The 14,178-nt window shown below is 42.4% G+C and overlaps 1 protein-coding gene across 1 annotated transcript in view; it reads right to left on the reverse strand.

The window, feature by feature from the left end:
- Window positions 1-11,127, reverse strand: part of LOC138854055 (cell adhesion molecule Dscam2-like) — a 440,761-nt gene extending 429,634 nt beyond the window's left edge. Inside the window, exon 1 of the mRNA XM_070094791.1 lies at window positions 10,691-11,127. Coding sequence (XP_069950892.1) covers window positions 10,691-10,742 — 52 coding nt within the window. The 5' untranslated portion in view covers window positions 10,743-11,127. The remainder of the gene's footprint in view (window positions 1-10,690) is intronic.
- Between the last annotated feature and the right edge of the window lie 3,051 nt (window positions 11,128-14,178).

The raw sequence follows: 14,178 nt of genomic DNA on the forward strand, positions 1-14,178 counted from the left end.
ACACACACACACACATACACACACACACACACACACACGCACACAAGGCACGAAAACGTAGTAATTCTAGGAGACTTTAACTTTAGTCATATTGATTGGAAATTCTTGACTGGGAATTTAGAATCAAACGACTTCTTAGAAGTAGTTCAGGATTTTTTTTTTTTTTGAAGCAGTTTGTGACAGAGCCTACAAGGGGAAATAACCTGCTTGACTTAGTTCTGGCAAACAATGAATCCCTTGTTAATAATTAAGAAATTTCAGAGGAACTCGGTGATAGCGACCACAAATCAATTACATTTAGCATTGAATGGAAGTATGATAGTAGGGATAACTCAGTAACAGTCCCAGATTTTCGCTTAGCAGAATACGATGGGCTTAGAGAACACTTATCATCTGTTGACTGGGGTAACGAAGAGAGCGATCAATATGACAGTTTTCTGAACACTATACATGCTGCCCAAAGAACATTTATCCCGTATAAAAAAATTAGATCAAGCAGAAATGATCCAAAATGGATGAATAATAGGCTCAAATACCTTTTAGGGCAGAAGAAAGGAATTTATAGGCATATCAAAAGAGGTGAGAGTCATCTTATGAATCAGTATATTGACATTAAGAGGGACGTTAAAAAAGGGATAAGAAAAGCTAAAAGGGACTATGAAATTAAAGTTGCCAGGGATTCGAAAACTAACCCAAAAAGTTTTTTCCTGGTGTATAGAACAAAAGTTAGAGATAAGATAGGTCCCCTTAAAAATAACTATGGGCGTCTTACTGACAAAGAGAATGAAATGTGCTCGATTTTAAACAATTATTTTCTCTCGGTTTTTACACAGGAAGACACTAACAATATTCCAGTAATTAATTTTTATAATGGGCTAGAAGAAGATAAATTATGTAACATCACAGTCACTAGTGAAATGGTTGTGAAGCAGATAGACCGACTGAAGCAAAATAAGTCACCGGGTCCTGATGAGGTTTTTTCAAGGGTTCTTAAGGAATGCAAAATGGAACACTGTGAACCATTAACTAATATTTTAAATTTATCTCTTCAAACAGGTGTAGTGTCTGATATGTGGAAGATGGCTAATGTAATTCCTATTTTTAAATCAGGGGACAAGTCATTACCGTCAAATTACCGCCCAATAAGCCTGACCTCAATTGTAGGCAAATTGCTAGAGTCAATTATAGCTGAGATTATAAGAAGCCATCTGGATAAGCATAATCTGATTAATGATACTCAGCATGGATTCACGAGAGGTCGTTCTTGTCTAACTAATTTATTAATTTTCTTCAGTAAAGCTTTTGAGGCTGTTGATCACGATAAAGAATTTGATATTATTTACTTAGATTTTAGTAAAGCTTTTGATAGAGTTCTGCACCATAGACTGTTAAAGAAAGTGGCAGCTCATGGCATTCAGGGAAAAGTGTTCTCATGGATCGAGTCATGGCTCACAGACAGGAAGCAGAGAGTGTCCATAAATGGGGTTAAATCCGAGTGGGGATCTGTAACAAGTGGCGTACCACAGGGATCACTCTTAGGCCCGTTGTTGTTTATAATATATATCAAAGACCTTGATGAGGGTATTACTAGTGATATGAGCAAATTCGCCGATGACACAAAGATAGGTAGGATAATTGATTCAAACGAGATGTTAGGGAACTTCAGGAGGATTTAGACAATCTCTATTCTTGGTCAGAAAAGTGGCAGATGCAGCTCAATATAGATAAATGCAAGGTTCTGAAGCTCGGGAGTGCCCATAACCCTAGTACTTATAAGTTAAATAATGTAGAACTTAGCCATACAGATTGCGAAAAGGACTTGGGGGTTATGGTGAGCAGCAACCTTAAACCAAGACAGCAATGCCTAAGCGTACGTAATACGGCAAATAGATTACTGAGATTTATATCAAGAAGTGTAAGCAACAGAAGTCCAAAAAATAGTGCAAAATTCTGGCAACATGTTGATGCAATCAGCTTGTTTCTATCATATTTCTAAGTATGTTTTTTTAAAAAATGTAATTTTTATGTTTTTGCTGTCATCAAGAGGACATGTTGGCAGTGTTTTTATTATTTTTGTTTACTTCAAAAATTACTATTTTTATGATTATTTCATTCTAAATACTCAACATGGCAAGTTATGTGACAACTAAAGTGAAGAGCACAGAGTTGTTGCTGCTCAGTTGCCTCTGGGTTGTCAACAATGATAGGGGTTTGCAACATGCTCACTCTGGGATATCAACAATGATAGCACCGTATCATCCTTTGCGGATGATACTAGGATCTGCATGAGGCTGTCATCTGCTGAGGACGCGGTTAACCTCCAAGAAGATATAAACAAAGTTTTCCAGTGGGCAACGGTAAACAATGATGTTCAATGAGGACAAATTCCAACTACTCCGTTATGGAAAACTGGAGGAGATAATAACTAGAACAGAGTATACTACTGACTCCGGCCATACAATAGAGCAGAAAAATAATGTAAGGGACCTGGGAGTAGTAATGTCTGAGGATCTCACTTTCAAGGATCACAACAGTGCCACGATCGCACGTGCAAAGAAAATGATAGGATGGATAATGAGAACTTTCAAAACGAGAGATGCCAAGCCCATGATGATCCTTTTCAAATCATTTGTTCTCTCTAGGCTGGAATACTGCTGTACATTAACATCTCCATACAAAGCAGGTGAAATCGCAGATCTAGAGAGTGTACAGAGATCCTTTACTGCATGTATAAGTTCTGTCAAGCACCTTAACTACTGGGAACGCTTGGAAGCACTTGACTTGTACTCGTTGGAACGCAGGAGGGAGAGATATATCATAATCTACACTTGGAAAATCTTGGAAGGAATGGTCCCAAATCTGCACACAGAAATCACTCCCTACGAAAGTAAAAGACTGGGCAGGCGATGCAAAATGCCGCCAATAAAAAGTAGGGGCGCCATTGGTACACTAAGAGAAAACACCATAAGTGTCCGGGGTCCAAAACTGTTCAACAGCCTCCCATCAAGCATTAGGGGAATTGCCAATAAACCCCTGGCTGCCTTCAAGAGAGAGCTGGACAGATACCTAAAGTCAGTGCCGGATCAGCCGGGCTGTGGCACGTACGTCGGACTGCGTGCGGCCAGCAGTAACAGCCTAGTTGATCAGGCCCTGATCCATCGGGAGGCCTGGTCATGGACCGGGCCGCGGGGGCGTTGATCCCCGGAATAACCTCTAGGTAACCTCCAGGGGTTTGCAACATGCTCACTCTGGGTTATCAACAATGATAGGGGTTTGCAACATGCTCACTCTGGGATATCAACAATGATAGGGGTTTGCAACATGCTCACTCTGGGATATCAACAATGATAGGGGTTTGCAACATGCTCACTCTGGGATATCAACAATGATAGGGGTTTGCAACATGCTCACTCTGGGATATCAACAATGATAGGGGTTTGCAACATGCTCACTCTGGGATATCAACAATGATAGGGGTTTGCAACATGCTCACTCTGGGATATCAACAATGGTAGGGGTTTGCAACATGCTCACTCTGGGATATCAACAATGATAGAGGTTTGCAACATGCTCACTCTGGGATATCAACAATGATAGGGGTTTGCAACATGCTCACTCTGGGATATCAACAATGATAGGGGTTTGCAACATGCTCACTCTGGGTTATCAACAATGATAGGGGGTTGCAACACGCTCAGATTTAGTGTTTCATCTTCATAGAGTTTTACAGAAACAAAAACTTGAATAACTCAGGAATAAGTTATTGACATTTGTTTCCCTTATTTGCAAAGAGTAATAATAGGAGTGTCACGATTTTTTTCAGACAATATTGATGACTGATGGTTCTATTTAGTATTCAAAGTTGTTTTGCACACATATTTGAAAAAAAAATTATAATGCAATCTATTGACATTTCTCACAAAAAAGTTTGAAATCTAGATAATCTAACTCTTTATCTTTCATCTGATGTTGGCCAGAACATTGAACAACTAACCAATTTTGTAGGTTAGGGACGGTTTTATGATAAATAAAATTTTGCAATATCTTGCAACTTTGCAACAATAAGTCCATGCAAACATGTGTATAGTATGCAAACTGCTCCTTAACAACAGAATAAAGTTACATACATTTGAAATTGGACCAAAAATAACAAAGTTACGATTTCTGCTCTCTGCTCCTTCGTGTTCAAGTGCTTCAGCATGGCAATCCAGAGGGGAAATGCATGCTGTATTCTGAGCTTGCGTCCACCTTCAGTGGAGCTGGAAGAGATTCATAATCTTTGATATACTGTACCATTGTATTCATGTTTGTGTGTCTTTTCAATGTATTTTGTCTATTAATAAAGTTCACACAGAATATAGAATATAGGAGGGTGGTATGAATAGAAAATATTCAGACATCTCTGGGGAGAACCTTGTGTTTTCCCTGCGGTACGTTTATTCTCTTCTCTGAGGATGAGGGTCCCCAGTCCAGTTCTAGAGGTGGTACCTCCCTATAAATAAAGATACATTTTTTTCATTAATGATAATATAATAATTTATAATTTTGGACCAAAAGCAATTTAGAAAACTTACCTAACCTCATCATAACAAGCGCAATTTATTTTAGCCTAATACAACTAAATATATCTTAGATATGTTTACAATAATTTAATACTATACAAACACAACGAAATATGTTCTTTTCGTTAAGATCAGAATGATTCTTGCGAAATTATTGCATACACAAATTTTCGCTTGTCTTATGGCAAGATGAGGATTGCTATTTAAGCCAAGATCGCAAGTTTTACATATTCGGCACGATATATATATATATATATATATATATATATATATATATATATATATATATATATATATATATATATATATATATATATATATATGTCCCACTGGGACAAACCGATCATGGAAAAAATCGCCAACACAATGCTCTCCAATGCTTCAGGAAAGAACAAAGCTCGTCTCCTGGCAGTGAAGGCACCACACTCAGGAGATTTCCTGTTAGCTGTTCCCAATTCCTCCCTGGGCACCCGTCTCGACCCACAGGCCATTCGGATTGGTGTTGCTCTTCGCCTAGCCGCCCCCATCCTCACCGAACATAGGTGTATTTGCGGCAGGGCGACAGCTGATCAATTCGGACTCCATGGTCTCGTGTGTCACACAGCAGAAGGGAAGTATGCCAGACATGAGGAGATCAATGACATAATAAAGAGAAGCCTCGCCACAGCCCGTTGCCCAGCTCAACGGGAACCCCAAGTACAGAGGTCTGATGGAAGTCAAAAGCGTCCTGATGGAGCCACTATGCTACCCTGGAAGGATGGAAAGCAGATTGCCTGGGACTACACCTGTGCTGCCACATTGGCAGACACCTACTTGCCATACTCTGTAGTGGAAGGGGGTGGAGCTGCCAGCCACAGGGAGACCCAGAAGATCCGAAAATATGAAGACCTTACCCCTTGCTATAACTTCATTCCAATAGGGTCGGAGACCCTTGGAGCATGGGGCAAGTGTGCTCTAAAGTTCCTCAAAGAGCTGGGTGAAAAGCTCATCATAGAAACCAAGGACCACAGGGCGACCAGCTTCCTCTTTCAGAGACTCAGTGTTGCGATCCAGAGAGGAAATGCCTGCAGCATTCTGGGCACGCGGCCCACCGCAGGGGAGCTGGACGAAGTATTCGAGATGTAGCTCTGAGTTACCTATGTTGTTTTACTTTGTATCATATTTTTGTGAATGTTTCGTCAATGTATTTTGTCTTTAAATAAAATATACATACATAATATAGGGGGTGGTAGGAGAAAATTCTCAAACAGCTTCAGGGAGAATCTTGAGTTTTCCCTGAAGCAAGTTTATTCTTTTCTCTGAGGATGAGGGTCCCCATGACAGTTCTAGAGGTGGTACCTCCCTATATTTATATATATATATATATATATATATCTATATATATATATATATATATATATATATATATATATGTCGTGCCGAATATGTAAAACTGGTCAATTAGCAAGAACTCATTTAAAATTAAGTCCTTTCTAAAATTTTCTCTTATACGTTTAAAGATATATTTTTTTCATTAATGATAATGTAAAAATTTAACAAGAGTAATTTATTTTAGCCTAACCCAACTAAATATATTTTAGATTTGTTTACAATAATTTAATACTAAACAAACAGTGAAATATATTTTTTTCGTTAGGTTCAGAATGATTTTGGCGAAATTATTGCATACACAAATTTTCGCTTGTCCTATATGGCAAGATGAGGGTTGCTATTTAAGCCAAGATCACAAGTTCTGCCTATTCGGCAAGACATATATATATTTAACAAGTCGGCCGTCTCCCACCGAGGCAGGGTGACCCAAAAAGAAAGAAAATCCCCAAAAGGAAAATACTTTCATCATTCAACACTTTCACCTCACTCACACATAATCACTGTTTTTGCAGAGGTGCTCAGAACACAACAGTGTAGAAGCATATACGTATAAGGATACACAACATATCCCTCCAAACTGCTAATATCCCGAAACCCCTCCTTTAGAGTGCAGGCACTGTACTTCTCATTTCCAGGGCTCAAGTCCGGCTATAAAAATAACCGGTTTCCCTGAATCCCTTCACTAAATATTACCCTGCTCACACTCCAACACATCGTCAGGTCCCAAATACCATTCGTCTCCATTCACTCATATCGAACACGCTCATGCACGCCTGCTGGAAGTCCAAGCCCCTCGCCCACAAAACCTCCCTTACCCCTTCCTTCCAACCTTTTCAAGGACGACCCCTACCCTGTCTTCCGTCCTCTACAGATTTAAATGCTCTCCATGTCATTCTACTTTGATCCATTCTCTCTAAATGACCAAACCACCTCAACAACCACCATTGCCCTTAGACAGGACATCTCCACTGCCTCCAAGTGCCTCCTCGATGCAGCATTTACAACCCAAGCTTCACACCCATGTAAGAGTGTTGGCAGTACTGTACTTTCATACATTCCCTTCTTTGCCTTCATAGATAACGTTTTTTGCCTCCACATGTACCTCAATGCACCACTCACCTTTTTTTCCCTCATCAATTCTATGATTAACCTCATCCTTCATAAATCCTTCCTCCGACACGTCAACTCCCAAGTATCTGAAAACATTCACTTCTTGCATACTCCTCCTCCCCAATTTGATATCCAATTTTTCTTTATCTAAATCATTTGATACCCTCATCACCTTACTCTTTTCTATGTTCACTTTCAACTTTCTACCTTTAAACACACTCCCAAACTCGTCCACTAACCTTTGCAATTTTTCTTTAGAATCTCCCATAAGCACAGTATCATCAGCTAAAAGCAACTGTATCAATTCCCATTTTGTATTTGATTCCCCATAATTTAGTCCCACCCCTCTCCCCAACACACTAGCATTTACTTCTTTTACAACCACATCTATAAATATATTAAAAAACCATGGTGACATTACACATCCCTGTCTACGACCTACTTTTACCGGGAAGTAGTCTCCCTCTCTTCTACACACCCTAACCTGAGCCTCATTATCCTCATAAAAACTCTTTACAGCATTTATTAACTTACCACCTATTCCATATACTTGCAACATCTGCCACATTGCTCCCCTATCCACTCTATTATATGCCTTTTCTAAATCCATAAATGCAATAAAAACTTCTCTACCTTTATCTAAATACTGTTCACATATATGCTTCAATGTAAACACTTGATCTACACATCCCCTGCCCACTCTGAAACCTCCTTGCTCATCCGCATTCCTACATTCTGTCTTACCTCTAATTATTTCAATTATAACCCTACCGTACACTTTTCCTGGTATACTCCGTAAACTTATTCCTCTATAATTTTTACAATCTCTTTTGTACCCCTTCCCTTTATATAAAGGGACTATACATGCTCTCTGCCAATCCCTAGGTACCTTCCCCTTTCTCATACTTTTATTAAACAAAAATACCAACCACTCCAACAGTATATCCCCCCTGCTTTTAACATTTCTGTCATGATCCCGTCATTTCCAGCTGCTTTACCCCCTTTCATTCTACGTAATGCCTCATGCACCTCCCCCACACTCACATCCTGTTCTTCTTCACTCCTAAAAGATGGTATACCTCCCTGGCCTGTGCATGAAATTACCGCTTCCCTTTCTTCGTCGACATTTAAAAGTTCCTCAAAATATTCTCGCCATCTACCCAAAACCTCCATCTCCCCATCTACTAACTCCCCAACTCTGTTTTTAACTGACAAATCCATTCGTTCTCTAGGCTTTCTTAACTTGTTTAACTCACTCCAAATTTTTTTCTAATTTTCATTAAATTTTATTTACAGTGCCTCTCCCACTCTTATCATCTGCTCACCTTTTGCACTCTCACCACTCTCTTTACCTTTCTTTTACTCTCCATATACTCTACTCTTCTTATAACACTTCTGCTTTGTAAAAACCTCTCATAAGCTAACTTTTTCTCTTTCATCACACCGTTTACTTCTTCATTCCACCAATCACTCCTCTTTCCTCCTGCACCCACCCTCCTATAACCACAAACTTCTGCCCCACATTCTAATACTGCATTTTTAAAACTATTCCAACCCTCTTCAACCCCTCCCCCCCCCACTACTCAAACTTGCACCAGCCTACCTTTCTGCCAATAGTTGCTTATATCTCACTCGAACTTCCTCCTCACTTAGCTTATACACTTTCATCTCTCTCTTGCTTGGTGTTGCCCTTTTCCTCTTTTCCCATCTACCTCTTACTCTAACTGTAGCTACAACTAAATAATGATCCGATATATCAGTTGCCCCTCTATGAACGTGTACATCCTGGAGCCTACCCATCAACCTTTTATCCACCAATACATAATCTAACACACTACTTTCATTACGTGCTATATCATACCTTGTATATTTATTTATCCTCTTCTTCATAAAATATGTGTTACTTATTACCAAACCTCTTTCTACACATAGCTCAGTTAAAGGCTCCCCATTTTCATTTACTCCTGGCACCCCAAATTTACCTACTACTCCCTCCACAACATTTTTGCCCACTTTAGCATTGAAATCCCCAACCCCCATTACTCTCACACTTGGTAAAACGTGCGACCTTGGCTTAAATAGCAATCCTCATGTTGCCATATAAGACAAGCGAAAATTTGTGTATGCAATAACTTCGCAAGAATCATTCTGAACTTAACGAAAAATATATATTTCATTGTGTTTGTTTATTACTAAATTGTTGTAAGCTTATCTAAATTATATTTCGTTGGATTAGGCTAAATGAAATTGCGCTTATTATAATAAGGTTAGGTAAGTTTTCTACGGTTCTTTTGGTACAAAATTAATTTTTACATGTGTGTGGTGCAGAATAGGTACGGCTTGCGATTTTGGCTTAAACAGCAACCCTCTTTTTACCGAATAAGGCAAAGCAAAAATTTATGTATGCAATATTTTCGCAAAAATCTTTCTGAACCTACCTGGAGGGCATTCCGGGGATCAACGCCCCCGCGGCCCGGTCCACGACCAGGCCTCCCGGTGGATCAGGGTCAGATCAACGAGGCTGTTACTGCTGGCCGCACGCAATCCAACGTATGAATCTCAGCCCGGCTGATTCGGCACCGTCTTTAGGTATCTGTCCAGCTCCCTCTTCAAGACAACCAGGGGTCTACCGGTAATGCCCCTTATTGCTGGTGGGAGGCTGTTAAACAGTCTTGGGCCCCGGACACTTACTGCATTTTCTTTTAGTGTACCAGTGACGCCCCTACTTTCCACTGGGGGTATGTTGCATCGCCTGCCAAGTCTTTTGCTTTCGTATGGATTGATTGCTGTGTGCATATTAGGGACCAGTCCCTCCAGAATCTTCCAGGTGTAGATTATGATATATGTCTCTCGCCTGCGCTCCAGTGAGTACAAGTCAAGTGCTTCCAGGTGCTCCCAGTAGTTAAGGTGTTTTATGGAACTTACACGTGCAGTAAAGGTTCTCTGTACACTCTCTAGTTCTGCAATTTCACCTGCCTTGAATGGGGATGTTAATGTACGGCAGTATTCCAGCCTAGAGAGAATAAGTGATTTAAAAAGGATCAACCTAACGAAAAATTTTACCTATTCAGCACGACATACATATATTCATGTATACAGTATATTTTCAAATATGTTTGACAATAATGGCAGGTTAGAGATTGTTTTTTAATTGTTGCTGTCAGTTTTGACTCCACCTTTGTGGATTAGGGTAACATAAGCTGCCTTAAATGTATTTAGGTGAACTTGATTTCTAGACATTAAAGAGAGTTGCAATGAGAAATATATTAGCACATTGTGTATGCATACTGTGACTCCTTAACAGATTTTGTTAGTCGAAAATGAATTTGAACAATTTATTCACTTTAAAAATTTTTTTTTTTTGTTTATACAGTTATCTGTTTAATTCCAGAGTCATTGAGATTTTTAGCAGAAAAAATGTAGTAGAGTAATACATATTAGCCGGTCTTGTCCTGTAATTAATAATTTCATTCAGTGGAAAGCAGTGAACTTACACAAGCCATTCCGCATCTAAGAAGTATGAAGTAATCAAGTTTGATACGAGGAAAGGGAGGGGTATATCTCATCTTACGTCTGTGTAATTGAACAAAATGTGTGAAATGCATTAATACAACTACTTTTGTTCGTGTCATTTTAGACTTTCTTACCTGTGTGGACGGTGATGATGAGGCTCGAACACAACCACAGTGAGACAGACATATTTCCCAGGTGTCCTCAAAAACGTTCCCACGTGTCTCAGAGGAGGAGGATTTTACCTGTTTCTGTAATCCATGCTGGCCTTATTATTATTTAATAATAACTATTTTCAATATCACGAATTCAAAAAAAAAATCAGCTCATTTTTGATGGTTTCAAATGATTCCACGATTTGTTAAGTAATAATTCACACCTAATTATTAGTAGTACAGAGCACTTAAGTAAGTTTTTATTTGATTAGCATCACAGCAATTATAACACTACACCAACAACAATTAAATATACAGCAATAACACTTCAATAAAAATGTTATGGAATATTTGAGTTCAGTGAGCGGGCGAGTTAGTGGCGCCGGCTGAGCAGAGCAGCGACATCCATCCCCACAAACCTTAAGTTCAACACTGAACCTCGCACCCAAGCCACACTCCTCTAGTTGTTGTTATCCTCCTCTTCCTCCTCCTCCTCCTTATCCTCCTCTTCTTCTTCTTCTTCTTCCTCCTCCTACTCTTCCTCTTCCTCCTTTTCCTTCTCCTCCTCTACCTCATCACCTTTTCCTTCTCAAAATCCACCTCCTCCTCATTATCCCCTTCCTCCTTCCCCAGCTCCTTTTCTTTCTTCTCTTCATCCTTCTGTACCTCCTTATCCACTTCTTCATCCTTTCTCTCTCCTATACTTCCTCTTCTTTCTCTTTCTCTTCTTCCTCCTCTTCCTACATATCTTCATTTTTCTTCTCTTTCCTCCTCCTCTTCCTCCACCTCCTTTTCACCCCCTTCCTCATCCTCCTATTAATCTACATCTCCTCTACCTTCCCTTTCTCCAACTCCTCTTCCCCTACCTCCTACTTCTCCTCTTCCTCCTAATAGTCTTCTTCCTCGTCTTCCTCCTTCTCCCTATCCTCTTCCTCCTTTTCCTCATCCGCTACCTATTTCTTCTCCTCTTTCTGCTTCCTCTCATCATCCAACTTCTCTTCTTCGTCTTTTTACTCCTCCAACTCTTCCTTAAGCTCTCTTATTTTCAATCCATTTCCACGTCCTTATTCTCTTCATTTCCTTCTTTCTCTTTCCCTTCCTCCTCCTCCTAGTTTTCCTTATCCAAATCATTCACCTCATGTTCCTCCTTTCCCTCTTCCTCCTTCCTCTCTTACTCCTCCTGCACATCTTATTCCTCATTAGATTCCTTCTAATACTCTCCTTCATTTTCCTTCTCTTCCTTTTAATACTTTTATGTTCCTAATTCTCTTCCTTCTCCTCCACCACCACCTCCACCACCACCTCCTCCTCCACCATCTCCTCCTCCACCACCTCCTCCACCACCTCCACCACCACCTCCTCCTCCACCATCTCCTCCACTACCACCTCCTCCACCACCTCCTCCACCACCACCTCCTCCACCACCTCCACCACCACCTCCTCTTCCACCATCTCTTCCTCCACCACCTCCACCACCACCACCACCTCCTCCACCATCTCCTCCACCACCACCTCCTCCACCACCTCCACCACCACCTCCTCCTCCACCACCTCCTCCTCCACCACCTCCTCCTCCACCACCTCCTCCTCCTCCACCACATCATCCTCCACCACGTCCTCCTCCACCACCTCCTCCTCCACCACCTCCTCCTCCACCACTCCACCTCCTCCACCACATCCTCCTCCACCACGTCATCCTCCACCACCACCTCCTCCACCACCTCCTCCTCCACCATCTCCTCCTCCACCACCTCCTCCTCCACCACCTAAACCTCCTGCATCACATCATCCTCCACCACGTCATCCTCCACCACATCTTCCTCTACCACCTCCTCCTCCACCACCTCCTCCTCCACCACCTCCACCTCCTCCACCACATCATCCTCCACCACGTCATCCTCCACCACCACCACCACCACCACCTCCTCCTCCTCCACCACCTCCTCCTCCACCACCTCCACCTCCTCTACCACGTCATCCTCCACCACATCATTAACCACCACATCATCCTCCACCACATCATCCTCCACCACGTCATCCTCCACCACGTCATCCTCCACCACATCATCCTCCACCACGTCATTCTCCACCACATCATCCTCCACCGCATCATCCTCCACCACATCATCCTCCACCACGTCATCCTCCACCACGTCATCCTCCACCACATCATCCTCCACCACGTCATCCTCCACCACGTCATTCTCCACCACATCATCCTCCACCACGTCATCCTCCACCACGTCATCCTCCACCACCTCCTACTTCACCCTGTCCTTCTCTTTCCCCTCCTCCTCCTCCGATTCCTAGTCATCCTATCCCTTCTCCCCCTCCTCCTCCTCCGATTCCTAGTCATCCTATCCCTTCTCCCCCTCCTCCTCTTCCGACATTATCCCTCTTCCTCCTGTTTTTACTATTCATTTCTCTTAACTTCCTACTCATCCACTTCCTCTTCATCCTCTTCATCTCCCTTACCTTCTCATCCTCTATCTCTTCCCCTTTCATCACTTCCTTTTCGTCAGCTTCATCCACTTCCTCCTCTCTATTCTCCTCTTCATTTTCCTCTTCCTCTTCATCCTTTTCCATCTGCTTCTCTTCCTTTCATCCTCTCCGCCTCTTTTTACTTTTCCACTTCACGGTTCCCTGCGAATTCTCATTTGCCTCCTCCTCTTCCTCTTATTCCTCCTCGTTCTGCTGCTCCCCCTCCTCCTCCTACTCGTCTTCCTAAACCGCTTCTTCCTCTTCATCTCCATCTCTTTCTCCTCTTCCACTATCTCCTAAACATCTTTTCGTTTTCTTCCTCTTCCTCCTGTTTCTCTTCATCTTATCCTCTTCCTTGCTTTTCGCCGCTACCACCTGCTCCTCGCCCCCCTCCCCGCCCTCCTAATCGCCCTCCTCCTCGCCCTCCTCCTCGCCCTCCTCGCCCTCCTCCTCGTCCTTCTTCTCGCCCTCCTCCTCGTCCTCCTTCTCGCCCTCCTCGCCCTTCTCCTCGCCCTCCTCATCGCCCTCCTCCTCGTTTTCCTTCTCGCCCTCCTCCTCGCCCTACTCCGCGCCCTCCTCCTCGCCCTCCTCCTCGCCCTCCTCCTCGCCCTCCTCCTCGCCCTCCTCCTCGCCCTCCTCCTCGCCCTGCTCCTCGTCCTCCTCATCGCCCTCATCGCCCTCCTCATCGCCCTCCTCATCGCCCTCCTCCTCGCCCTCCTCCTCGCCCTCCTCCTCGCCCTCCTCCTCGACTCCTCCTCGCCCACCTCCTCGTCTTCCTTCTCGTCTTCCTCTTCGTCCTCCTCCTCCTCCTCCTTCTCTTACTATTGTTTTAAATGTTGTTTCTTTTATTCTTCATTTTCCTCTTCTTTTTCCTCTTCTTCTTCCTCTACCTCCTACTTCTCACCCCCCTCATTTTCATCCTCCTCCTCGTCTTCCTTCACCTCCTCTTTCTTATCTCCATCTCCTCGTGCTCTTTCTCCTCGTAAGCA

The sequence above is a fragment of the Cherax quadricarinatus genome, chromosome 48, assembly GCF_038502225.1.
Source record: "Cherax quadricarinatus isolate ZL_2023a chromosome 48, ASM3850222v1, whole genome shotgun sequence".
Classification (NCBI taxonomy): domain Eukaryota; kingdom Metazoa; phylum Arthropoda; class Malacostraca; order Decapoda; family Parastacidae; genus Cherax; species Cherax quadricarinatus.